The sequence below is a fragment of the Narcine bancroftii genome, chromosome 7 (assembly GCF_036971445.1).
Source record: "Narcine bancroftii isolate sNarBan1 chromosome 7, sNarBan1.hap1, whole genome shotgun sequence".
NCBI lineage: Eukaryota > Metazoa > Chordata > Chondrichthyes > Torpediniformes > Narcinidae > Narcine > Narcine bancroftii.
The window spans coordinates 103,308,363-103,333,962 of NC_091475.1; the positions used below are offsets into that span (position 1 = coordinate 103,308,363).

General features: G+C 40.0%; 1 protein-coding gene across 5 annotated transcripts in view; it reads right to left on the reverse strand.

Moving 5' to 3' along the window:
• Positions 1-25,600, reverse strand: part of LOC138739144 (protein diaphanous homolog 3-like) — a 481,652-nt gene that overhangs the window by 415,521 nt on the left and 40,531 nt on the right. For all 5 annotated transcript variants that reach the window (XM_069890655.1, XM_069890654.1, XM_069890657.1 and 2 more), the window contains 2 exons: positions 19,215-19,388; positions 5,254-5,358 (listed from right to left, as the gene is read on the reverse strand). In XM_069890655.1, the coding sequence (XP_069746756.1) occupies positions 5,254-5,358; positions 19,215-19,388 (279 nt within the window). The remainder of the gene's footprint in view (positions 1-5,253; positions 5,359-19,214; positions 19,389-25,600) is intronic.

A 25,600-nucleotide genomic window follows, 5' to 3' on the forward strand; every position in this document is an offset into this window, starting at 1 on the left:
GGAAGAAGCTTAAGAAAGGACTTGAGAGCTCAAAGGGGGAATGAGAAGGCCTTGGCATGTAGGATTAAGGAGAATCCTGAGGTGTTCTATGCAAATGTGAAGAACAGAAGGATGGCGAGAATGAAAGTGGGATCACTAAAGGATAAAGGAGACAATGTGTCTGGAAGCAGGAGGTTGGGGAGATCATAAATGAATACTTTGCATCTGTATTCACAAAAGAAAAGGACCCTTATCAGGGTGAGGTCAGAATAGAACAGATTTGTGTGCTGTGCCCAGTGGGGAGATCAAGGAAGAGGAAGTGTTCGATCTTCTTAAAAACATCGATTGCCAGATCCTCAGGGCCAGAAGCTGTGGGAAATTAGGGAAGAGATAGCTGGAGCAGCACTGATGATCTTCAAATCTTTGGCCACAGGGGAGGTGCTGGAGGATGGGAAAATGGCAAATGTAGTCCCCCTGTTTCTAAAAGATAATAGGGAGAATCCTGGGAATTTTAGGCTGGTGAGTCTTACGTCAGTGGTGTGCAAACTATTGGAGAGGATTTTTAAGAATAGGATTAATGAGCATTTGGAGATGTACAGTCTACTCAAGGATAGTCAGCATGGCTTTCTGAAGGGAAGGTTGTGCCTAATTGAGTTTTCTGAGGAGGTCATAAAAAATTGATAAGGGTAAAGCAGTAGATATGGTATAGATGGTCCCCCATGAGTGACTCATTCAGAAGGTCATGAACCATGGGACTCATTGAACCTTTGTTGTGTGGATAAAAAAAATTGGATGCAGGTAGAAAACAAAGTAATAGAGGAAGGAAGGTATTCCACCTGGAGGTCAGTGACTAGAGGAGTACCACAAGGATCTGTTCTGGGACCGCTGCTCCGTGTGATTTTTATAAATAACCTGGATGAAGAGGCAGAAGGATGGGTCATTAAATTTGCAGATGATACAAGAGTTAGATAAGTTGTGGATGGTACTGAAGGTTGTCTTATGTTACAAGAGGAGAAAAACAGGATGCAGAGTTAGGCAGAGAAATGGCAAATGGAATTCAATACAGGCAAGTGTGAGGTGATGCATTTTGGAAGCACAAACCAGAAGGGTGAGTACAGGGTTAATGGTCGGTTACTTAAGAGTGTGAATGAACAGAGGGACCTTGGGGTCCAAATCCATACATCTCTCAAGGTTGCTGAACAAGTTGATAGGATAGTTAAGGTGGCCTATGTGATGCTGGACTTCATTACTAGTGGGGGGGGGGGATTGAGTTCAAGAGTAGAGAGGTCATGTTGCAACTCTACCAATCTCTGGTGAGACCACACTGAGAAAATTTAATTAAGTTCTGGTAACCTCATTATTGTGAGGATGTGGAAGCTATGGAGAGGATGCATATGAAATTTACCAGGATGTTACCTGGATTGGAAAGTAAGTTAGGAAGCAAGGTTAGTAGAACTGCGACTTTTTTCTTTGGAGCATAGATGGATGAGAGGAGACTTCTTAGAGGTCTACAAAATTGTGAGAGGCATAGATAGAGTGGACAGGCAGCATCTGTTTCCCAGGACAGGAGTAGCAAACACCAGAGGACATCTGGACAACGTGAAAGGAGGGAAGATGGTGGTGGAGGCTAAAACATTAGGGATATTTAAGAGACTCTGAGATGGGCACATGATGGAAGAAAAATAGAGAGCTCTGGAGTAGATAAGATTTAGTACTTTTTTTTAGGAATATAAAAGGTCAGCACATCATTAACTCTTCTATTAGATCAAATATTTAAAAAATTAGTATGCATGGACGAAGAACAAGACAATTTATCTGCTATGTTTGCAACTTTCCTTATATTACAGGGCTTGCAGATAAATTAATGCACAGGACAGACAACTTTATTCTGTCTGAGGAAAATGTCAAACTAAACCAGGAAAAAAAAACTTGCAATAAAATGAAACAAAGGAGGGCACTGAAATCATTAACACATTGATACAAATATTTAACAGTTTCAATGAACAAAGTTCTGCTGATGAAATACAATGAACATGAAAACTTCTGAATACCCAGGTAAAATTCTATTTCTACTTAATTCTATCCAGTCAGATCTAAAAAATTTGCTCCACTCTCACAGATTAACGATTTATTCATAAATTAATCTGAGCAGTTTTAGACCGCTTATTAATTGTGCCACAATACAAAATTGTTCAATTTGTGCACGTTTAAAAAAAGATTATTTCAGTGTGGGGCCAAGTAATAACAGCATAAAAGAGCATCATACAGAATAATGTTTGACAGCTAACACCAACTTGCACTAAATAGAGGGAGCATGACAGGTACAAAATCAAAGGACAGCTGAACATTTAAAAAGATGCAAGATTATCAGCAGGTGCACATAAGCAAGTGAAGAGGAAACTATGGAAGAATTTAACAAGAACAAATTAAACTCAAGGATGACAAGAATATAGATCTGAACACTCTGAGACGAAGTCAATGCAATTCATTGAAGATGAACAAGCATTAAAACTGAAAAGTTTATGGTTTTTGACTTAAAATCTGAAATACATTGATGATAAGAGCATTTCCTAAGCTTTGATTTAATACCTTCATAAAAATTATTCAAGTGTTATTCAATATTCTACATGATGATACCAATTCATTATCACACATCTACATAATTGAACTGGCAAGAATGATACAGAGTTTCAGAATCATACTTTGTGCAGTTTTCCAGACATCTTGGAAATCTCTTGCGAAAGAACAAGCTCCATGAATGGAAAGAAGTAATAGGGTGGAACATGTAGGATTATTCCCAAAGAGGTGTCATGGAACCAATGAGGTGAGTAGCTCCTTCTGTGCTGTTAAAAGTACAAGGCTGAAGATTTTGTTTGAACCACTTCTCTTTGATTCAAGTCAAAAGGAGTTAATTTCAATAGCACTAAACAATACACAGCCATACCAATTTTTTACTTTCAGTACGTAGCCAATGACAAATTTCTAACCGAGGACACTTTGAGGCCTTTTGAAAATCCAGTTATGTTATGAGAAATATCTTCATAAAAATCAGAGCCCCAAGAGTCAATGTACAATTAACACAATGATCTGCAAGCTGAGATGACCTCTGCTCACTATTTGCATCATTCACTTGAACTCAGAAATAGCAGTGGAGTTTCAAAATTTGAATACGAAGGCTCAGTTCCCCAACAAAGTTAATGCAACAGACCGTTGTAATCAAGGACACCATCCTGCAGAGCATATTTTAGCTACTCCCACTGGGCATATACAAAACACAAAACAAAAAAACAAAATCAGGAACTAAACAAATACAATCAAGAACAAGGTGCATTTTGCTAAGAAGGATATTTGAACACAACAATCCACATTAATTAACAGCTGAATCTGGGTTCCGGATACAAATTGCAATGATCCTTCAAAAAATTAAAAAGGTTTTATTCTGAAAGGACATAAATTCATTAAACTTTCACAGAACCTTTGTTATCATACAATTTCAACACTGTAAACACATCTGGTATCCATTCTATAAAAGAGCTGAATTGAATTACTGAAATGATAGCAGCATCAAGAGAGCACCCACAGAGGAAAAAAATAGTTGATTGAAACTCTTACCTTAAAGGTTATACAGGGCAACATGAAAAAGTAAAATTATCCTGCTCTTTGCAGATAAAAGCAAGGGGACATTTGTACAAGTTTGTCACAAATCCATGAGAAATTCAAAAGAAACCTCTTAAACCAAAATGAAAGTATAGCAGCTGACAAATTCCTTTTCAAAGCCAACATTGAAAAATATTCTGCAAAGCTGAGTAAATTTACATTTCCCTATTCACTGAAATATTTTATGCCAAGGACATAATTAGCATATCAAGACTTGGAAAAAACCCCAAGTCTCAACATGAATAAGACAAAGGAGATGATCGTGGACTTCAGGGGGATGAGGAATGACCACCCTGCTCGACACATCCATAACTCTGTAGTGGAGAGCACCAAATTCCTTGGAATCCACTTCATGAGTGGCCTATCGTGGACACAACATCTCCTCATTTGTCAGCAAGGCACAACAGTGACTGCACTTCCTGAGAAGACTGAAGCAGGCAAGGCAACAGTCCTGCATCATGTCAACTTTCTACAGAAGGTCTATGGAGATTGTCCTGGCTGGCTGCATCAGAGTGTAATACCGTTGCTGTAGAGAATTGGATCAGAGGTCAATCCACAACACCACACAAGTGGCAGAGAGAATCATTGGTGTCTCTCTCCCCATCCCCAACACCCTCTTCCCCCAAACAAGACATGATCTTGTCTGAAGAGGCTGTACAAAATCATTGAAGACCACCCCCCCCCACAACTGCCCCACAAGCATCATCTTTCAGTTTCTCCCGTTGGGAAAGAGACACGAGAGCATCACCAGGCTGAGAAATAGCTTCTTCCGCAGGCAGTGAGAATACCAAATGAACAAAGGTACTGCTCACACTAACCATCCGAGAAGCACATATTTACAAAACATTATCTATATTTACATGTATATTTGTCCTGAATATGTATTGTTCGTGTGCGTTGTTTCATAGGATTGCACTTGAGCAATCAGATGATAATAAACTTGGAACTTGAACTAATAAATTCAGCCATGCACTCAAAATGAACCAACAAAACTCAAAAGAATTTATAAGTAGAGATTCCAAATCACTTTAAAATGAAATAAAAATAATAAATGAACCTCAGATATGAAGGTTAATCAGACACAATGAAATGCAGACCAAGATTAAAGCAGTAAATTGCTGAAGCCATTTGCGATCATACAAAACAAAATTCTTGAATTGCAGAGCAATTATGTAAAATTATTGTTATTTGTGACCAGGAGAAAAGGATCATGCATCAACTACATTCAAGAAAGTAAATACAAGTTCTGATATTATTGTAAAAGGGGGAAGAAATTTGAAATCCACTTAAAAATCTGAATTCAAAACAAGTTAGCATTACTTGCTTTTTTTTTTGTTATATACATTAGCTATGTAACATAACTATGGAAAAAAAAAACAAAATGAGAATACTGGTTTATGAATTTTGTTGAAACATTTATCCATCCGCAGGACAATTTGATTATTTAAACCTCAGCATCTAAAGAAACCAAACTGTGAAATGAAATACAGCCAAAAGATGAATGTCATGTACAAAGAGCAATACAGAAGGAATACCAACTTAAGCCAATTTTAGAACAAATAATCATTTGATGTGCTGTAATTCATGTTAAACAGCTAAAAATAGAAGTTCACTCACTGCATTGGAACTTGCACTAATGTATTGGACAACCATTTCTCTTTTGATTTCAAAATCCTTTTCACGTAGAGGCGCCTTTCGTTCTTCATTCAAGTTCATATCTTCCTGTGAAGAGAAGCATTAATTTTAGTTGAGTTAATAAAATGTTGTACATTCCTTTTTTAATCAGTCAATAAATATCACTTTTAAACCCAAAGCTTACTGACCAAATTTTTAAAAAGACACAAATTTCTCTGCAACTTTTCCCAGAAATGGAAGAGATTTCAAGTTAAAGTTTATTAGCATCTGACTGTACATCAACAACCTGACAAAATAGTGCATCTTTTAACCACAGTGCACACATATTAAGTGCATCATATACAGACACAAATCAAAATAAATATGAATAAACATAATGCTGCAAATCAATCTCAACTTGTGCAAAGAAGTTAATTATTTCCCTGCCTGGCAATCCTGATTTTCATATTCCTATACTTCCTTCTTGATGGCAATGGGTCAGATAGTTCGTTGGATGGAAAAAGTATTCAGTAATTCTTTGAGTTTCATTTAAGCAGTTCTCCCAGTAAATGGTGTTAATACAGGAAAGGGAGACCCCAGTCATCTTCTCAGCCAATTTGATGATCATCTGTATGGATTTCCCATTCGATGCTTGACAGATAACATTCAATACAAAGATGCAGCCAGACAGGACATTTTCCATTATGCCCCTATAAAAAGTTATGAAGATGGGAGCCAGGAGCCTTGTCCACCTCAACTTCCTTTGGAAGTTTAGGCATTACTGCACCTTTCTGACTAATGAGGTCTTGTGGGTCTAGGATATTTTGACCTTTATTTGCACACCTAGAAACTTTGTGTTCTCCACAACAGAACCACTGATGTGTAATGGAGAATTGCCAACCTTCATTCTCCTGAAATCAACAATTATATCCTTTTTCTTGTACACGTTGAGACTGGTTGTTATTTTCACCCAACTCCATCTCTATCATACGACTCATCACTGCTGTCGATGAGGCCAACTCTAGTTTTATGATACACAAACTTGGTTCTGTTAGAACCAAACCTGGCAGTGCAGTCATGAGACAACAACATGAACAGTAGCGGGCTGAACAGGGAGCCCTGAAGTGCGTCAGTGCTCAGCGTGAAGGGCCTCGAGGTCTTGCTACCAATTTGTATTGACTGTGATCTTTCAGTCAAAGTCCAGAATCCAGTTGCAGAGAGGGCTATTCAGTCCCAGCAAGCACAGTTTATCCAGCAACATCTGAGGTAGGATTGTGTTGAACGATGAGCTGAAGCTCAGATCAGAGTGGAGGGTCAAGGATCGGTTTACATGGTAATCAAACCAAAATGTGTCTAATGTCACTAGAAGGCATGATTTGATGTGTTCCATTACCATCATTCACAGCACTTCATGAATGTAGGGTTCAATGCCACAGAGCGATAGTCCAGTCACTGTCACTCTCTTGGGCATCAGGATGATAACGGCTCCCTTGAATCCTGCTGGGATAGTGGACTGTTGTGGTGAGATGTCTTTGGGGACTTTGTTAGCTGGGCTGCACAGACCCTCTGCACGCATTCAGACAGAGTTGAGTGAAAACAAAACATATTTGTCCTTCAATTATTCTTTTCTCAAATGTTCTATGCAAGTCACAGCCAGATAAAAAAGCAGTAGGTAAATGCAGCTGCCATTATGCACACATGAAGATTCCACCAACAGCAAAAACCAAGTAAGCTATTTCAATGTTTTTGGTTAAGAAATGCAAGCTTGTCACACCTTAATCATTTGTTTAATGTACCTTCAACTGGACGACAATTTGTAACAATGAGAGTCGAATTTCTAATTTTTAAATAATACTCAATACAAATATTTTAGCATTAAATAACAAATACTACAGGATATGTCCATCAATCATTTCAAGGAAACTAATAACAAGGACTGTGTAGCAGGCTGCCGAACATACCAGAAGCTGCGACCTGACACTGGGATTCCACAGCCTACACAGCCGGCCAAGACAGACTACACACTTCGAAGTCAGCACTCGACTCAGCAGCACGCGGCTGCACCGCCCAACTTTGACGGGTTGGCCAGCAACAGCCAATTGAATGGAGCTAAAGAAACAGCCACACCCAGGGATGAGAGGAGCTTACTGATTGGCCACACCTGAGTAACACTAAACGACCAATCTCAGGAAGCAGATCGCAATGCCACCAGTTGGGTGGAATGATGATGTCAGAGATAGGCTTCTGAGCCCTTTAAAAGCAGAGCTGCCAGCACAATAAACCAATGTTGAATTCACTCTCTTAGTGTGTGTCTCTTCTTTGAGCATAACCTCTCCAGCAGTAGCAGCCACTACAGTGGTGACCCCTGACTGGTCCAACCGACATCTTAGACATGAAGAATGAACGACCAGCTTGCAATCAATATGGTCTCGTTGAAGCTGCCCAGCTTCTGGACATCACAGCCACAGGTGTCGTTTAAGCAAGCCGAGGCACAAGTTCACTGCATGGAACGTCACAGATGACAACACCTACTTCTACCATGTGGTCAACTCCCTTGAGCAGGACATGGCAGCTCTCATTACCAACTTCCTCCAGAAACGACTGGAACAAGTCTCAGGCCATCAAGGAGTGATTAACCCAAGCTTTTGAGCTTTCATGGTACGAGCTAGCTGCCCGTCTGCAACACATGGATGGTTTGGGAGAAAGGGCCCCATCCACACTCATGAACAGCATGCTTGCCTTTAATAATGGCCATACCGCTTGTGCTCCATTTGAGCAAATTTTCCTGGAGAGGTTACCTGAGGACATCAGGCTACTCATAGCTGAAGAAGACTTTGTGGACCCCAGAAACTTAGCTGCCAAAGCTGACCTGCTCTGAGTATGGCCTGACAATTAATCCAGCAAAATTCCATTTCAGCAAAGACTCAATTGACTTTTTAGGTCACAGGATCGACTCCCCATGGGACTAAACCACTACCCGACAAGGAAGAGGCCATTCAGGCATTCCCCAAGCCTACAACAGTAAGGGGACTACAAGAGTTCGCCGGCATGAATTTTTAACCGCAGATTCCTGCCGGGGTGGCTCACACCATGAAACCTTTATTCTCCCTGATGACTAGTACAAAGACAACGATTTCATGGAACCAAGAAGCATCCGATGCTTTCCAAGCAACAAAGATTCACTGGTAAAACCACACTTCTGATACACCCCAAAGCTGATGCCCCCACTGCTTTCACAGAAGTAGGGAGAGTCTTGGAACAGTGGTTGAGTGGACACTGGCAACCCTTTGCATTTTTCAGTTAAAATTTGCAGGACCCTGAACTGAAATATAGTGCTTTTGATAGAGAACTACTGGCATTGTACCTGGCAATCAAACATTTTAGATAGGGCAGGAAGTTCCAAATTTATTTTATTTTTTATATAGAGGCCACAAGCCCCTCACTTTTTTTTTCACTGAGGTTTCTGATCAGTGATCAGCCAGGCAACAGAAGCACATTTCATACATTTCAGAATTTTCTTCTGACATCCATCATATTATGGGTAAATCCAATATGGTAGCCAATGCCTTGTCACATCCCACATTACAGGTGGTACACACCTCAACATCTAGCATTGACTCGAAGGTTTTGGCTGAAGCACAGGCAGCAGTAAAGGACATTGATGCATATCACACTGCGATTACCGGCCTCCAGTTGAAGGATGTGTAGCATGGCCCTGGGGGGCATATCGTCCTGTGCAACATGTCTATAGGTAAACCTCATCCTATCATTCCCACTATCTGGATGAGGTGTATTTTTAAGGCCATACACAACCTGGCATACATCACCATCAAAACAATCATCAAAATGGTTGCTAGTCAATTCGTCTGGCACAGCCTCCGCAAAGAGGTCAGCCAGTTGGTCAGGAATTGCACATAGTGCCAGACCTTGAAACTCCATACCCATACTAAATTTCACCACCTCCCCCTCAAATAGTCATTTCAACCACTACAACGCTCCACCTGATCCAAGTAGACAGGTCAACCAGATGGCCAGAAGCCATCCCTTTACCAGAGAACTCTACAGAAATGTGTGCCAGGGCCCTGCTGCAAAACTGGATGGCTAGGTTCAAGGTTCCAAAGCAGACAACCTCAGACAGGGGCACCCAATTGACCTCCGGTCTAATCTCGCTAACACCCCTGAGTACTCAGCTCCACCATACCATAGCTTACCATCCTCAGGCCAATAGCTTGGTGGAGCAATTCCATCGACACCTTAAAGCAGCTCTCATGGCCAGACTCAATGGCCCTAACTGGGTGGATGAGCTCCCGTGGGTACTCCTGGGGATCTGAGCCACCCCTAAAGAGGACCTAGCGGTTTCTCCAACCAAAAAGGTGTACAATGCACTATTAGTGATTCCGGGGGAATTCCTGGCCACCAAAAACACTGGGGATGCTTTCCCTGAGGCTGCCTTGTCCCGCCTGTGAACCACCTGGGCACATTCACCCCAAAACAGCCAAAGCAGCACCAGCTCATGAACGACATTCAAACCTAAAGATCTTGAGACTTGCAAATACGTTTTTGTTAGACACAGACCACCACGACATAGACCTTATGAAGGCCCATACAAAGTTTTTCAACACAATGGGTCAACATGTCTTTTGGATATTGGGGGGAGAAACAGACTTTCACCCTGGACTGGCTCAAGCCTGCATTCTTTGACTCTGACCACCCGATCCATGACCCACCCGCCTAGCGAAGAGGCAGGCTTCCCAAGCACAAGGCCTCGACAAGCTCCAATTGTGGTGGGGGGGGGGGCGGGGTGGTAGTGCAGCGGGCTTCCGAATGCACCACGCCGAAAGCAGTGACCCAACACCGGGAGCCTGTGACCTACACAGCCGGCTTGAAAGTCAGCACATGACTCAGCAGCATGCAGCTGCAGTGCCCCACTCTGATGGCTGACCAGCAGCAGCCAATCAGGTGGAGCTAGGGGAACAGCCACACCTAGGGATGAGAGGGGCTCATTGATTCGCCGCTCTCCTGGTAGCGCTAAATGGCCAGTTCCCGGAAGCAGATCATAATGCCACCAGTCAAGTGGTATAACAACGACAGAGAGAGGCTTCTCAGCCCTTTAAGCAGAGCTGCCAACGCAATAAACCAGTGTTGAATTCACTCCCGTAGTGTGCGTCTCCGCTTTGAGCACAACCTCTCCAGCAGTTGAAGCCACTACAACTGCACTTAATTATAGTCAACTTACTCAAAGTCAAAATCAATATTTGAATTGAATTGTTTATTGTCACATGCACCAAGACACAGTGAAAAACTGTTTTGCATGCTGTCAAGGTAATGTCAGCCCATAAAGCAAGTAATAAAAAGCAAGTACAAAAATAAAATAGAAGTGTAGGGTATGGTATTACCAGGTCAAAATTCAGGAAAATAGGGAAAAGTACTTTTAAATTGTGCAGGATCAGTATCTTTTACAAATGAAAGGTCAATTCTGAAACCAGCAGGAAAGAAACTGTCCTTGAATCTGAAACTTTCCAAATAAAAAAAAGTCCCTACATTAGGCACAAGAATGTAAAAAGACACAGTGGAAATTTTTGAATGCATTTTTAATGTACAATACTGAGAAACTAATGAACATCAAATGATTCTGCATAAACTCCTAAAATAATTTCCAGTTATTTAACATTGGTTTGCAATTGGATGATTTGTGCAATGAAACAAAAATTAACCTTACTGGCTAAAGTGCACTACTTTACCTTCAAATATTGCATTTAAATTATTATTTTCCAAACAGATGCCAAATGTTTTCATTAGTGATAGGCAAGATTTGTAAGGAAACAATGCCTCACAAGACAATCAAATTTATATCCAGACCATTAGTCAAACCTCAAGTGGAAGGTCAAGCATCAGATCTTTAATGTGTCAAACTAACTTCAGAATTTGTTGATACTCGCCAAGAAATGCAATTCATCGCTTTAAATAATACAAGAAAATCAAAAGGGCAAATAACAAAATGTCTTAAGTATTTTAAAAAACAAAATGAAGATTGACAGTAAAACTCCAATAACCTACTACACAAACATTTGAATATACCCTCGGTTTAGCATGTTCCCTTTCAACTCACTATGTGCTGTCAACTCATTGAGTTCATTGGGAAATGTATCGTGCTGGGCAACATCAAAAAACAAAACATTAATTTTATAACTAGGTATTGATATGAACAACACCTTATTGACTACAAAATTACAAATCCAGATCCACCAAAATTCAGAGCAGCTGGTTTTATGTTCTACTGTAAATAACATTTCAACCAGAGTTTCAGACAACAGCCTGAGACATTTAAGTCACTGAATTTTTACTAATCAGATCAAAACTCGTGTGCTGAAGCATCATCATAACACTGAACTGCCAATCTGCTCTGTAAAGGCTGGTTGTGGAGAGAGTGGAGAGTACAAAGTTCCTTGCCACGTGTATCATGAACCACATTTAATTCATCAGGAAGGCTTATCAGTGCCAAAACTTCCTTAGGAAGTTCAGGAGGACAAGGCTCCCAGCCTCCATCTTGACATCATTTTACTGTAAAAATATTTAAGTTTTCTGCCTGGCTACATCATGGTGTGGTGTGACAGTGACAAAGCATTGGAATTCAAGTCAATACAAAGGATCTCAAAACAGCCGAGTAGATCACTTGGGTCTCTCTTTCCTCTATTCACAACACTCAGCAAGAGCATTGCTTAAATAGTGTTCAAGGAATTATTGAGGACCCTTTCCATCCATCACACACCATCTTTGACCTACTACCTTCAAGGAGGAAGTGCAATCGTATCAAAATTAGGGTTGCCAGGCTGAAAAAAGCTATTTTCTGCAAACTGCAAGATTGATAAACAATATCCTGTAACCAAGTAAATTATTGCAAAATATTTATATTTAATTTTGTATTCTTGTGATTGTGTACTTTACATTGTATATGCACCATGGTCCAGACATACACTTTCATCTGGTTTTACATGAATATTTCATGCTCTTGGCCTTCAGTCTGCCATCTTCTTCACTGCTGTTTCATAATTTCCTTGCAATTCAACAATATTTTTTTCATCCCTCCAACAAGTCCATTCTCTTGCAATCCATTATCATTTTCCCTTCATTTCTCTGGTCAACGATGACACCAATCTACTATTTTTTTCACCTCCCAAAATGGTTCATCTTTCCTTCAATTCATCTTTTTCTGTACTTCTTGTCTTTTTGTTTTAATTCTTTGTCACTTGCATCCTTCTCTCTAAATCAATCCCTTCATGACGATTTCCATTTGGGGTTTTTGCTGACCGGAACCAGTCTCCCCAATACATCTCATTTTCTTCTCCCTTTAACTTGCTGTACATTCTGACTTCCTTTTTCAGAGCATGGTTCAGGGTCTCTCACATATTTCCATACTCTCAATAGTATCCCATTACCCTCAAATATATCCAAGTTCAAAAATAACAGCAGAAACAGGATATCCAAAATTTTAAAAGTGCTGATTCACTAATTTCCACAGATATGACTTGACCTGTCGAACATTTCCTGCATTTTCTGTTCTGATTTCATTTTATCCCCCTACAACTCCTTACATCTCCCTTCTTGATGTCTTAATTGCATTTCACTTTATACATTCAAAGCGTGATTACAAGTACCAACCTTGATAGTTGCTTTTGCTTTCTCTCCAATGAATACGTAGAACACTCAACATTGATGAAGATCACAAATAATCAAAATGAATATATACGTACTATGTATTTTTGTGTGTGCACTATAGTTTGGAGAGACACGGTTTCATCAGGCTATGTATGTACAATCAGATGATCGTAAACCTGAACATTATTCACAAGAGTTCTTGAGTATAGTGATCAAGGTACAAGACGAACAATATTATGCAGAAAAATTGTATCAACAAGATAAAGCACTTGGGTTTTGGTTTAGTTTTGCTCATAATTCAGATGCTGATCTGGTAACCAACTGCTTGAATAGAATTATTTCCACAGCCAAAATCAACACAATGCATCAATTGCTATTCATTGATCTGGCACCATGAATCTCCAGGGCCACATATTCAAAGACAAACATTCTGGATGATTGATTCAGTTAGCGTCCAAGACACATTTTAAATTCTGAAGATAATCATAATGAAACAATGTCCTGGCGGTTTATTTCTTCCAGAAGGGTGGAGTGGGTAAATTAATTCTACACTCATACTCAACAATTGAAGAAGCTCTCCCTTCAATTCATGAGGATTTCCAGTCTATTAAATTACAATACATACGTTTTGTTTTAAATTTCCCATTTTTCAAATTCCAAAAAGAGTCAAATTTAAAAAAAAGCATAATTGAGAATTTGAAAAAAAAATTCTTTAATAGTTATTAAGAGTAGCAGATCAGAGAGGGGCTCAGCAGTTGAAGTCCCCTCACAGGTTGCAGGCAATTGGTGATTTGCGGAAGAAGCACTCACACAGGCTGCAGGCATCTTGCAGTCGAAGAACGCACACAGACTCTGCACTGCTGGTGATAGGCTCATGGGAACCAGGATTTGAGAGGGTGCTAAGAACAAGGCTGCCTCCTGAAGGGCTTTGACCGCTGACAGCTTCCTGGTCATCCTAGAGGCTTGGAGCTGGAACTTGGGTGACTGATAGTTTAAGCTAGAGTCTGTGTGGCTGTAGAAACACTGGATGCAAATTCACATTCAGCATCTCTGAAGGGACTCCCTTTGCTATTATTTCTCCTATTTTCAGGGACATCAGACAATACTCCAGTGTGGAAAATCATGTGACCTTTCCGGGCACAAACCTGATAAGAAGCCACTACATCTGTCAATCAACGTAAAGACCACCCACCCTGAGCACTCACCTTCACACTTCAGATTTGTCAAATTTATTGTCTGAGTACATGCATGACATCACATACAACCTGAAATCATTTTTTTCTGCAGGTCAGGCAGAATTACCACTCATTGTTTGTGCAAAACACTGGAGAGAGCATGTAAATAAAGAAATGTAAACAAACTGATTTTGCAATACAGAGCATAAAAATCAATATAGTACAGAATGAGTTCTTAAACGAGTCCCTGATTGAGTTTGTTGTTGAGGAGTCAAATGGTGGAGGGGTAGCAGCTGTTCCTGAAGCTGGTGGTGTGAGTCTTGTGGCACCTAGACCTCTTTCGTGATGGCAGCAGTGAAAACAGAGTGTGTACTGGGTGGTGTGGGTCTTTGATGACTGCAGCTGCCATCCGATGACAGTACTCCCTGTAGATGTTCTCAATACTGGGGAGGCTTTTTCCTGTGATGTCCTGGGCTGTGTCCACTACCTTTTGCAGGGCACCATACCGTGATGCAGCAAATCAGCACACTTTCCACCACAATCTGTAGAAATTTGCCAGAGTTTCTAATGTCATGCCACACCTCTGCAAGCTCCTGAGGAAGTCGAGGTGCTGGCATGTTTGCTCCATCATGCCATTGGTCTGTTGGGTTCAGGAAAGATCCTCTGAGGCAATCAATCCAAGAACTTAAATTTGCTCATTCTCTCCCCCTCTGATCCCCCAATGATCACTGGATTGTATACCTCTGGCTTTCCCTTCCTGAAGTCAAGGTGACAAGGTTGTTGTTGCAACATTCAGTCAAGTTTTCAATCTCCCTCCTGACTCATCGCCATTCTTTATACAACCTACAATTGAGGTATTTTTGGCAATTTGTAGATGATATTATTGTCGTACTGAACCACACAGTCATAGGTGTAAAGTAAGCAGAGCAGGGGTCTAAGAACACAGCTCTGTGGTGCTCATGGAGATTGTGGATGAGATGTTCTTACCAATCTTCACTGATTGTGGTCTGTAGGTGTAGAAATCCAAGATCAAATTCTCAGAGTGTGCTGATCTGTTTTGAGGGGATGATGGTGTTAAATGCCAAAATGTTGTCAATAAAGAGCATCCTAATGAATACATCTTGTAATTGGCCTTTTTTCAAAAAAAACCCACATGTCACAGCTGGCTCCACTAATCATCTGCCCTATTTTGGGCAAACCTGGGCTGGCCCCACTGACCAGCAGCAGGATATAAAGCACAACATGTGAAGGAGCTGGGACTGTTTTCCCTGTAGAACAAACCTGAGCTCCAGTCCAGGTCATAAGCCAGAGCTTATGACCGATATGAAAATATCGAGAATCGATATGAAAATGTGCACCTATCATGAGTGCTGGGATGTTAAGCTTTTCCCCCGAGTTTCTTCTTCTCAATTCATCAGTCCCATACCTGCATCAGGTGGCAGGTTCTATGGTTGTGTCTTTCCTCAACACTATATACATACTTACGTACAATGTGGCTGCTGCATTCATCTCCATCAATACCAGAGCACTACAGGGTTGTGTTCTTCGATCCCTGTTCTGCTCACTTCACACCTACAACTGTGTGGCTCGGTATGACAGTAACACCATCTACAAATTTGCAGTGGTGGGTTGTACAAAGAAAGACGATGAGTCAGCTTGCAGGAGGGAGATTGAAAACTTGGCTGAATGATGCACCAACAACAATCTTGCACTCAATGTCACCAAAACTAAAGAGCTGATTGTTGACTACAAGGAAAGCCAAAGGTGTACAATTCAGTGATAATTAGGGATATCAGAGGTGGAGAAGGTGAGCAAATGTTAGTTCTTGGGAGGATCTTTCCTGGACACACCAATGGCATCGTGAAGAGAGCACATCAGTGGCTCTATTTCAGAAACCCTGGCAAATTTCTACAGATGCGTGGTGAAAAACGTACTGACTGACTGCATCACAGCCTGGTATGGGAACGTCAATACACTTGAATGTAAAGCCCTCTTAAATGTGGTGGACACAGCTCAGGACATCAGGGAAACCCTTCCCACTATTGTACATCTACAAGGAACACTGCTGTTGGAGGGCAGCAACAATCAAAGATCCACATCACCCAGCAAATGCTCTATTCTCACTGCTCCCATCAGCAAAGATGTATAGGTGCCACAAGACTCGCACCACCAGATTCAGGAACTACCCGTCCACCAATGGAATGCAGACTCACTTAAGGACTCTTGTGTATTTTATTCATTTTCTTTGTTCTCTCTGTATTACACAGTTTGTTGACATTGTTATTTGTTTACAGTTCTTTCATTTGTTTCCATGTTTATGCTGTATAGTTTATTTTTGCACAACCAATTAGAGGTAATTCTGCTGGACCTGCAGGAGAAAGGAATCTCAGCATTATATTTGAGGTCATGCATGTACCTTGACAATAAATCTGAATAAATACCTTGCGTGAAACAGTGTGATTCCCTCCGGAGCATCAGTAAACCTCACCTTTGTCTCAGAATACCACTGGATTTTTACCACTGGACCATTGAGAGCATACTCACCTTTGGCATCTCAGTGTGGTATGGCAACTGTCCTATGTCAGACTGTAAAGCACTCAAGCAGGTGGTGAAAACAATTGCCCACCATTCAGAACATCCATCAAGAACACTGCCTAGGCAGGGTGAAAAGAATTTTGAAGGATACATTTCACTCCAATTATGGAATTTTTATTCTCATTCCATCTGGTAGGCACTTAAGGAAACTCTGCTTCCGAACCAGTAGGCTCTTTCCTGTTAGCTGTCTCATCATCCCCTCTGATCAGGCCAACCACCATCAGCAAACTTGATAAAGGAAATAGAACCAAAAACAGGAACACAGTCACAGGTGAAAAGGGAGTACAGAAAAGGGCTCAGCACACAACTCTGTGGCACACCGATGCTCAGAATCAAGGAGGAGCGGTGGTCTAATTTAACAGATTGGGGCCTGTTGGTCAGAAAGTCCAAAGTCCATTTGCAAGAGGGATGAGCTGATACCAAACTGGTGAAGTTTGAAGGAAATCACAGTATTGAATGCCAAAGTCTATGAACAGCATCCTGATGAAGAGTTGGGCCTTCCAAGAGGGTCAGGGTAGAGTGAAGAGTGAATAGACAAATTCATGGGCGACCAGGGTGGTGGGCAACCAGGATTTCAAATATAATGGAACTAGTCTCACAAAGCACTTTGCAATCTTGGGGGTGAGTGCAAAGGGACAAAAGACATTCAGGCTCATGGCAGTGTAATGTTTCAGTACTGGCACAATGGTGGCAATATTGGAAAACAACTGCCTGGACCAGGAACAGATTGAAAGTGTCCATAAAGGCACTGACCTGCATACTGTCCACACAGCCTGGTATACCATCTGAACCAGCTCCTTTATCAGATGGGGTATAGTACAGAAGGTGTTTAATGTTGAGAGATAGTGGAGGAGGAGACCATAAGCTAGGGAAGAAAACTATCAAAGGAGGAAAAGAAAGTAGTGGAGTAGTTAAGAGATGGAAGTAGGGATACGAGAGGGCGAGAGCAAGAGCTTAGCCACTTTCAGGTGGACAGAATACCCAACTCTAAAGCCGCCTATTCTACCCCAATGCGGCTTTCAGGTGGCCACCTGAAAGTGGAGAACCCAGCCAGGAGGAGAACTTTCCTAACCCTCCTCCTGTAGGTATGTTCTCCAGCTCGGAGAATCCCCCATCGCACCTGAAAGCAGCAGTGGGACTACGGCTCCCATCCCTGAGGAGCACTGACTCAACCCACCTAGGTGTGGTATGTTCTCTGCTTCTGAGCGCTCCCCCTAGGCACCTGAAAGCAGCAAGGCAAAGCAGCTAGCAGCTTTCAGTGCCCAGCAGGGGGCAGGCTGCTGACAGTCAGCTGGTGACCCAACTCCCAGTGCCTGACAGCCCCCCTCCCTGCTGCCTGACAGCCGGCCAGCACGGAACTTCGGACTTCATAGTCCTGAGCCGGATGCTCCAGCCCCGTAGTCCCTCACGGAGAGGGGGATCGTCAGGCGGCTGCCCCTGCCCCGACTCAAGAGCTGGTGTTTGCTCCATGGCACCTCTCCCCGCTGCGGACCTTTCAGGTGGCAGAACATCACCTTCAGCACCTGAATGTTGCTTCGCAGACACCCGCAGCTGGCTCTGAAGTTGCATTCTCCCAGCAATTCCACCTTGGGGGGTAGGGGGTGGTGAAGGGGGGGGGAAATTGTTGGTGTTGACCAAAGCAATTACCAAATCTGCATTTAGTCTTACTAATGTAGAGAAAACCACCTCAAAAAAAAAAAACACCAAATGCAGTGGACTAGAGTAGATTCTTTTTTCTTTCTTTGGCTTGGCTTCGCGGACGAAGATTTATGGAGGGGGTAAAAAGTCCACGTCAGCTGCAGGCTGACTAGAGTAGATAATCTACAAGTAAAGCTCTGCCTCATGGCAAGGTCTGCTCATGGTCATGGATGGAGGTGGGGGAAGAAAAATACAGGACAGGTTTTGAAACAAGATATCATTAATGGAACAAAAGACACTGTTGATCAAGGCAATTACTTAGAAGTTGCTGGAAAACTCACTGCAGCTGAATGTATTGAATTAACCAAGAAGGAAGCATCACCAAGAATGAGCAAACCTTGTACCCTTATTTCCCAATATCAACAAAGCTACAAAATATTAATTTATATTCCTGGACATTTTTAAATTTCAGTATACAGCACTGTAACAAGCCAAATTCAGCCCTCCGATTCAGTGTCACCCAATTTACATCCCATTAACCTATACTCCCAGTGCGCTTTGAAGGGTGGGAGGAAACCAGAGGTGCCTGGAGAAAGCCAGGGTAGAACACACAAACTCCTTACAAACAGCACAGGATTCGAACCAAAGTCCAGTTCCAATCACTGGCGCTGTAAAGGTGTTGTGCTAACTGTTACACCATTGTGCCACCCTAATTAAAGTACTGTCAAATACTATCAATTTTATTAAAATTGATGTTTGTCTAGTTTAATCATAACTGTGTCAAAGGGGAGCTTAAAAACCTGCATGATTGTTAAAATATGAATCTTTAAATAATTTGCATCTAAAAAAAATAAAAAGCATCTTCAACTGTCCGTGAAATTTAAAAAAAAAACAACCTACCATCATCTTTTCAAAGAGTAAAATAACTTCCTTTTCTGGCCACTGCTTTGAGCTTTCATTTTCTGGGGACACTCCAGGCCAGTCACTCCTGCAAAGTTGAGGCTGTTTAAGATTCGGAATAGGTGGCCTACCACGCCTGTTGCCAAGAATACGGATACTTGCAAATTTATCCAACTATAAGAGAGGAAAAAAACCAAAATGAAATACTTTGTGCAGGCTAAAGTATAACCTAAACTTCAAAACAGGCAGCAATCAACATTAAGCTTAAAAGTATCCACATTTTATAAATTGCATCACCTATACTTATAAATCTTATTAGCAGAGTGACAAGTACCAATCAATATTCAGTTGATCATAATAAAAGACTCAACTCCTTCAGTGTTAGGATCACAAGTAACTAATGCTTGTTAATAGAAGGTTCTCTGAATTTGATTTGCATAATGTCATATCAATTTAAAATGTTAAAAATTAATTGGTACCAAACTGGCTTGAAAAATATCCAGAAATGATCAATTCATACATTCATGTGGATGGCTAAAATCAGACGTGACCAATTCACCAACATATTTGCTCACGAAAACGTAAAAGGATCATTGGTATTAAAATTTTGTTCTTGATGATGCTGATGCTCCTCGGAGGTTTTGAACAGTATGCCCCCATTCGACCAAGGGGCATTGATAAACAGGAGGAATACCAGTTGTGGAAATCCCATTGGTGTAACAGGGAATGTTGTGTTTTATATTGTATGATTTAGGGAGATAAATTGTTTTTTTTTTAAAGTGTAGGTCGCATACAACCATTTCAAAACAGATCTCATTTAAAATACTGCAGCTCTGCTCAAGCTAGACAGGCTGGCTCTGAATACCTTTGCAAAAGCTTTGGAGAGTGCCCAAGGGACTTCACCAATGGACTGTTGCTTTGAAAAGCAACAGATGAAAGAATTCTGAGCCATAGTCAGTCCGAGTGCTGCTTGCTGTCCTCAGAGGGCCGTGTGGTTTTGCAAGCAGAGGGAGGAAAAAAGGAAAAAGAGAGAGAGCAAAAGAGAGAGAATTCAGTTCTGCAGTTCCACTGTCAACAGCTGGGACTGGAACAGAACAAGCTGGAAAGCTTGTGGAAAAACCCCAATTTGAAGACGGGTCGTGAGTGCTTAGTTCAGCCTGGTCAAACCCCTTGTGGTTCATGCAGGAGGAGAGGACTGGCTGCCTAATGTTTCACTTGAAACAAAATAAGGAACTCTGTGGTGACCTGAAAGAAAGAGTGTCATCTGGAAAACCCTGATAAGCCAAGTTTCTTCCACAAGACACTGAAGTTACTGATCAGAGGAAATCAGTTTGTGTCCAGGAACAACAAATCTCTCTCTGAAAACCGACAAGAACCTTACTGAGCCAGGTGAAGATTCAGAAATGTTAAATTCTATGCACAGTATCAGAATTGCCTGATACCGGTGAACTTGGAGGTAAGATAAGTGAGATTGGACTGTGAACCAAAGAACTTTTCTGAACTTATACACATTACATACACGTGGACTTAGAATTAGAAGGGGGTTAGGTTAAGTTAATAACAACAATAATAATCATAAGTTAAAGTTTGATCCTGTTTTCATGTTTACAGATAATTAAAAGCAACTTTTGATTAAGTAACCACTTGTCTTGGTATATATCTATTGTTGCTGGGTTTTAGAGTCCTCTGGGCTCGTAACATTGAAAAGTCCCATCTAGCACAAAGTTGTCTTTTATTTCAAAAGGCACAATAAATCAAAGACTGCCAGCATGTCACCTAATCATTGGATTGTTGTTGGGCCTCCATTGTACTTTTTCTTTCCCATTTCAAGAATAAAGGACATTCCTTATTAGAAGGAGTCAACAGCCAACTTGGATAAAATGTTAATTTGTTTATGTTCTAAAGCTCCAAACATCCACGGTCAGAGAATTCAGCCAATGAAATGGGATCACTCAGACTGGGAATTATGACAAATCTTTCTCCACATCATCCCTTCACATGAAAAAGGACTTTCAGCAGGGCCAATAAAGGAAAAAAAAAATGCATAATTTTTGTGCACATAATCATGAATGGAACCTGAGGTAGGATAACCTTTCTATGAAAGCACTGCAATTGTATTTTCGAAAATAACCGAGTCAGCTGCTGCTCTACAGAAGTTTTTCTTTTAAAGAAAACAAAAAATCCCAGGGAAAGAAAGATCACTGAGCTGGTCAGGAGTTTGGGACACCAAGCAGAAAAAAACAAGAGGACTTGGCCTATATATCTGAAATTGCCAGATGGTGCAAAGAAAAACAGGGACAATTTTAGGCTGCAAAAATGTAAAACACTGTCCACCCATTCACCACTTGTGCTGACACGTGGTTTTTTTTTAAATTTTTCACACTGTGAACCATATCAACCAAAATATGTACAAACATTTCTCATTAAATATATACAGTGGCATTTTCCCCCTTTTCTCCCCCACCCCTTCCCTCCCTCCCCCCCTTTCCCAGCCCCTCGAAAACCAATAAATATTCAACATATAAAATACAATAAAACCATAAAACAATGTCTTCACACAAAGGAAAAACAAACAAGAAAAATGTGTCATCTACTTTTACACACTAAATAAAATAGTTTTGTCTTCTTATCATTTTAGGGGATGGAGGTCCAAGGAAAGCTCTCTCTGTTATGTTCCATGTATGGTTCCCAAATTTGTTCAATGTGACTTTATTTTTTAAATTATGTTATTTTTTTTTCAGTGGAATACATTTATTCATTTCCATGTACCATTGCTGTATTCTCAGGTTCTCTTCCATTTTCCAAGATGATATTATATATTTTTTTGCTACTGATAAGGCTATCATAATGAATCTTTTTTGCACTTTATCCAATTTGAGGCCAAATTCTTTACTTCTTATGTTACTTAAAAGAAAGATCTCTGGATTTTTTGGTGTACTATGTTTTGTGATTTTATTTAATATCTGATTTAGTTCTTCCCAAAACGTATTCACTTTTGTACATGCCCAAATTGCATGTATTGTTGTTCCCATTTCGTTCTTACAGCGAAAACACCTATCTGATAATGTTACATCCCATTCTTTTAATTGTTGAGGAGTGATATATAACCTGTGAAACCTTGTGTTTATTGTATACTTCATAGTTCCAAAACATAACTTTTCCCATGCTTCATTCTTTATCTTTATGTTTAAATCCTTTTCCCACTTTTGTTTGGGCTTATAGCTTATTTCATCATTTTCCTTCTCTTGCACCTTGATGTACATGTTATAAATCTTTTAATTATCATTGTGTCTGTAATCACATATCACAAAGGTGCTTCCTTCTGGTAATCTCAATCTGTTTCCCAATTTATCCTTTAAATAAGCTTTCTGTTGATGATATGCAAACATTGTTCCGTGAGTTATTCCATATTTGTCCTTCAACTTTTCAAATGTTAAAAAATTATTTCCCAAAAAACAATGTTCTATTCTTTTGATTCCTTTTCTCTCCCATTCTCTAAAGCAAAGGTTATCTATTGTAAAAGGGATTCATGGATTTTGCATCAATAACAATTTTGGCATTTGGTAATTCATTTTTTTCCTTTCTATGTGGATCTTCTTCCATATGTTAAGTAAATGATGCAATACTAGTGATCTTTTATATTGCACCAGCTCTTCATCCCACTTATAAAGTATATGTTCCGGTACCTTCTCCCCTATTTTTTCTACTTCTATCTTAGTCCAGTCTGGTTTTTCTCTCATCTGGTAAAAAATCTGATAAATACCTTAATTGTGCAGCTCTATTATAATTTCTGAAGTTTTATAGCTGCAAACCACCTTGGTTATACCTCTCTGTTAATTCATCTAGCGCTACCCTCAGTTTCCCCCCTTTCCACAAGAATTTCCTTCAATTGAATTTAATTCAACATTTGAACATTTGGTAATGTTTGAAATAAGTATTGTATCCTTGGAAACACATTCATTTTAATGCAGTTTATCCTCCCTATCAGCATTAGCAGTAATTCTTTCCAATGTTCTAAGTCTTCCTGTAATTTCTTTATTAATGGCTGATAATTTAGTTTGTACAAGTGGCTTAAGTTATTGACTAACATAATACCTAGGTATCGAATGGCTTGTGCTTGCCATTTAAATGGTGATTCTTTTTTAAGTTCTGTATAATCCGCATTACTCATTGGCATCACTTCACTTTTATTTGCGTTGACCTTGTACCCCATTATTTCTCCATATTCCTTCAATTTCTTATATAATTATTTTATTGATATCTCTGGTTCTGTTAGATATACTGAGCTGCATGAATTAGATTAATAAGTTTACAGACATTTTCCGCTGTTCATCTTTTTTAATAAATCCAGTTTGATCTTGTTTTACTATTTTTGGTCAATCTGTTTGCTAATAATTTTGCTATTATCTTATAATCTGAATTAAGTAGAGATATTTGTCTATATGATGCTGGTGTTAATGGATCCTTCCCAGTCTTTGGTATTTCTGTAATTATTGCTCTCTTACAGGAGTCTGGCAAGTTTTGTGTTTCCTCTACCTGATTCATTACTTCCAGGAGAGGAGGAATTAATAACTTTTTAAAGGTTTTATAAAATTCTGTTGGAAATCCATCCTCTGCTGGTGTTTTATTGTTCGGCAGCTTTTTTAATATATCCTGTACTTCCTCTATTTCAAATGGTTTTATCAGTTTGTTTTCTTCCTTTTCTTGCAATTTTGGCAGTTCAATTTTAGCTAAAAACTCTTCTATTTTATCATCTTTCCCTTCATTCTCAGTTTGGTATAATTGTTCATAAAATTCCTTTAAGTTTTCATTAATCTCTGTTGGGTTATATGTGATTTGTTTGACCTTTTTCCTTGCTGCCAATACAATTGTTTTAGCTTGTTCTGTTTTAAGTTGCCAGGCCAATATTTTGTGTTTTTTCTCCCAATTCGTAATACTATTGCTTTGTTTTCATTATGTTCTTCTCCACCTTGTACATTTGTAATGTTTCATTTTTTTTTGTCCACCAATTTTCTTTCTTTATATCATCCCTTTTCACTAGTTCCTTTTCTATATTTGCGATCTCCCTTTCCAACTGTTCTATTTCCCGATTGTAATCCTTTTTCATCTTACTTACATAACTTATTATCTGCCCTCTAATGAAAGCTTTTATTGTGTCCCATAATATAAATTTATTTTTCACCGATACTGTGTTTATTTCAAAATATGTTTTAATTTGGTGTTCAATAAACTCTCTAAATTCCTGTCTTTTCAGTAGCATGGAGTTTCACCTCCATCTATATGTTCTTGGTAACCAAAAAACCAATTTTCCCTTGCAACCGCTGCAACCGTGCCTGCCTGACCCGCCTCGGACTTGTCAGTCACCACGAGCCTGCAGCAGACATGGACATACCCCTCCATAAATCTTCGTCCGCGAAGCCAAGCCAAAGATATGTTCTTGGTGGGATGTCCTCCAGTTCTATTGCTAATAGCAGGGGTGAATGATCTGAAAGTAGTCTAGCTTTATACTCAGTTTTCCTAACTCTCCCTTGAATATGGGCAGACAACAAAAACATATCAATCCTTGAGTATATTTTATGCCTACTCGAATAATTCAAATATTCCTTCTCTTTTGGGTGCTGCCTCCTCCATATATCCATAAGTTTCATTTCCTGCATTGACTGAACCATAAATTTGGCTACTTTATTCTTTTTGCTCGTCTTTTGTCCAGTTTTATCCAACAATGGATCCAAATTAAGGTTAAAATCCCTTATCAATACATTTCCTTGTGTGTTTGCAATCTTCAAAAAAATATCCTGCATAAATTTTGATCCTCATCATTTAGGTGCATATATATTCAATAAATTCCAAAATTCTGAGTATATCTGACACTTTATCATTACATACCTCCCTGGTGGATCTATTATTTCCTCCTCTATCTTGATTGGTACATTTTGTTGACTAACCTCTAGCTTTCGAATTATATGATGTTGCCGCAACGTGTCCTACCCAGTCTCTCTTCAATTTGTTATGTTCCACTTCAGTTAGATGTATTTCCTGCATAAATCCTTGATCTATTTTTTTTTTCAGTAAATTTAGTAGCCTCTTCCTTTTAATTTGGATATGTATTCCATTAATGTTTATAGTCAAATAGTTCAACGTGGCCATCTTATATCTTGTTTACACCTTTTTTCTGCCTCCTTGCCACCTCCATCCCCCTTTATCATTTAGTTTTCCCTTTTTAAACCCAATGTATAACAACACATTTAAAACATAAAATACTCCAACAATTCCCACACCCAATAACACCTTAACCCCAAATGCACCCCCCCACCAAGTTTCCCCTTATCACTTGCCGGGCAACCACAACTCCCCTTTCCATTTGGTTTGTGATCTTGCTCGCAAGC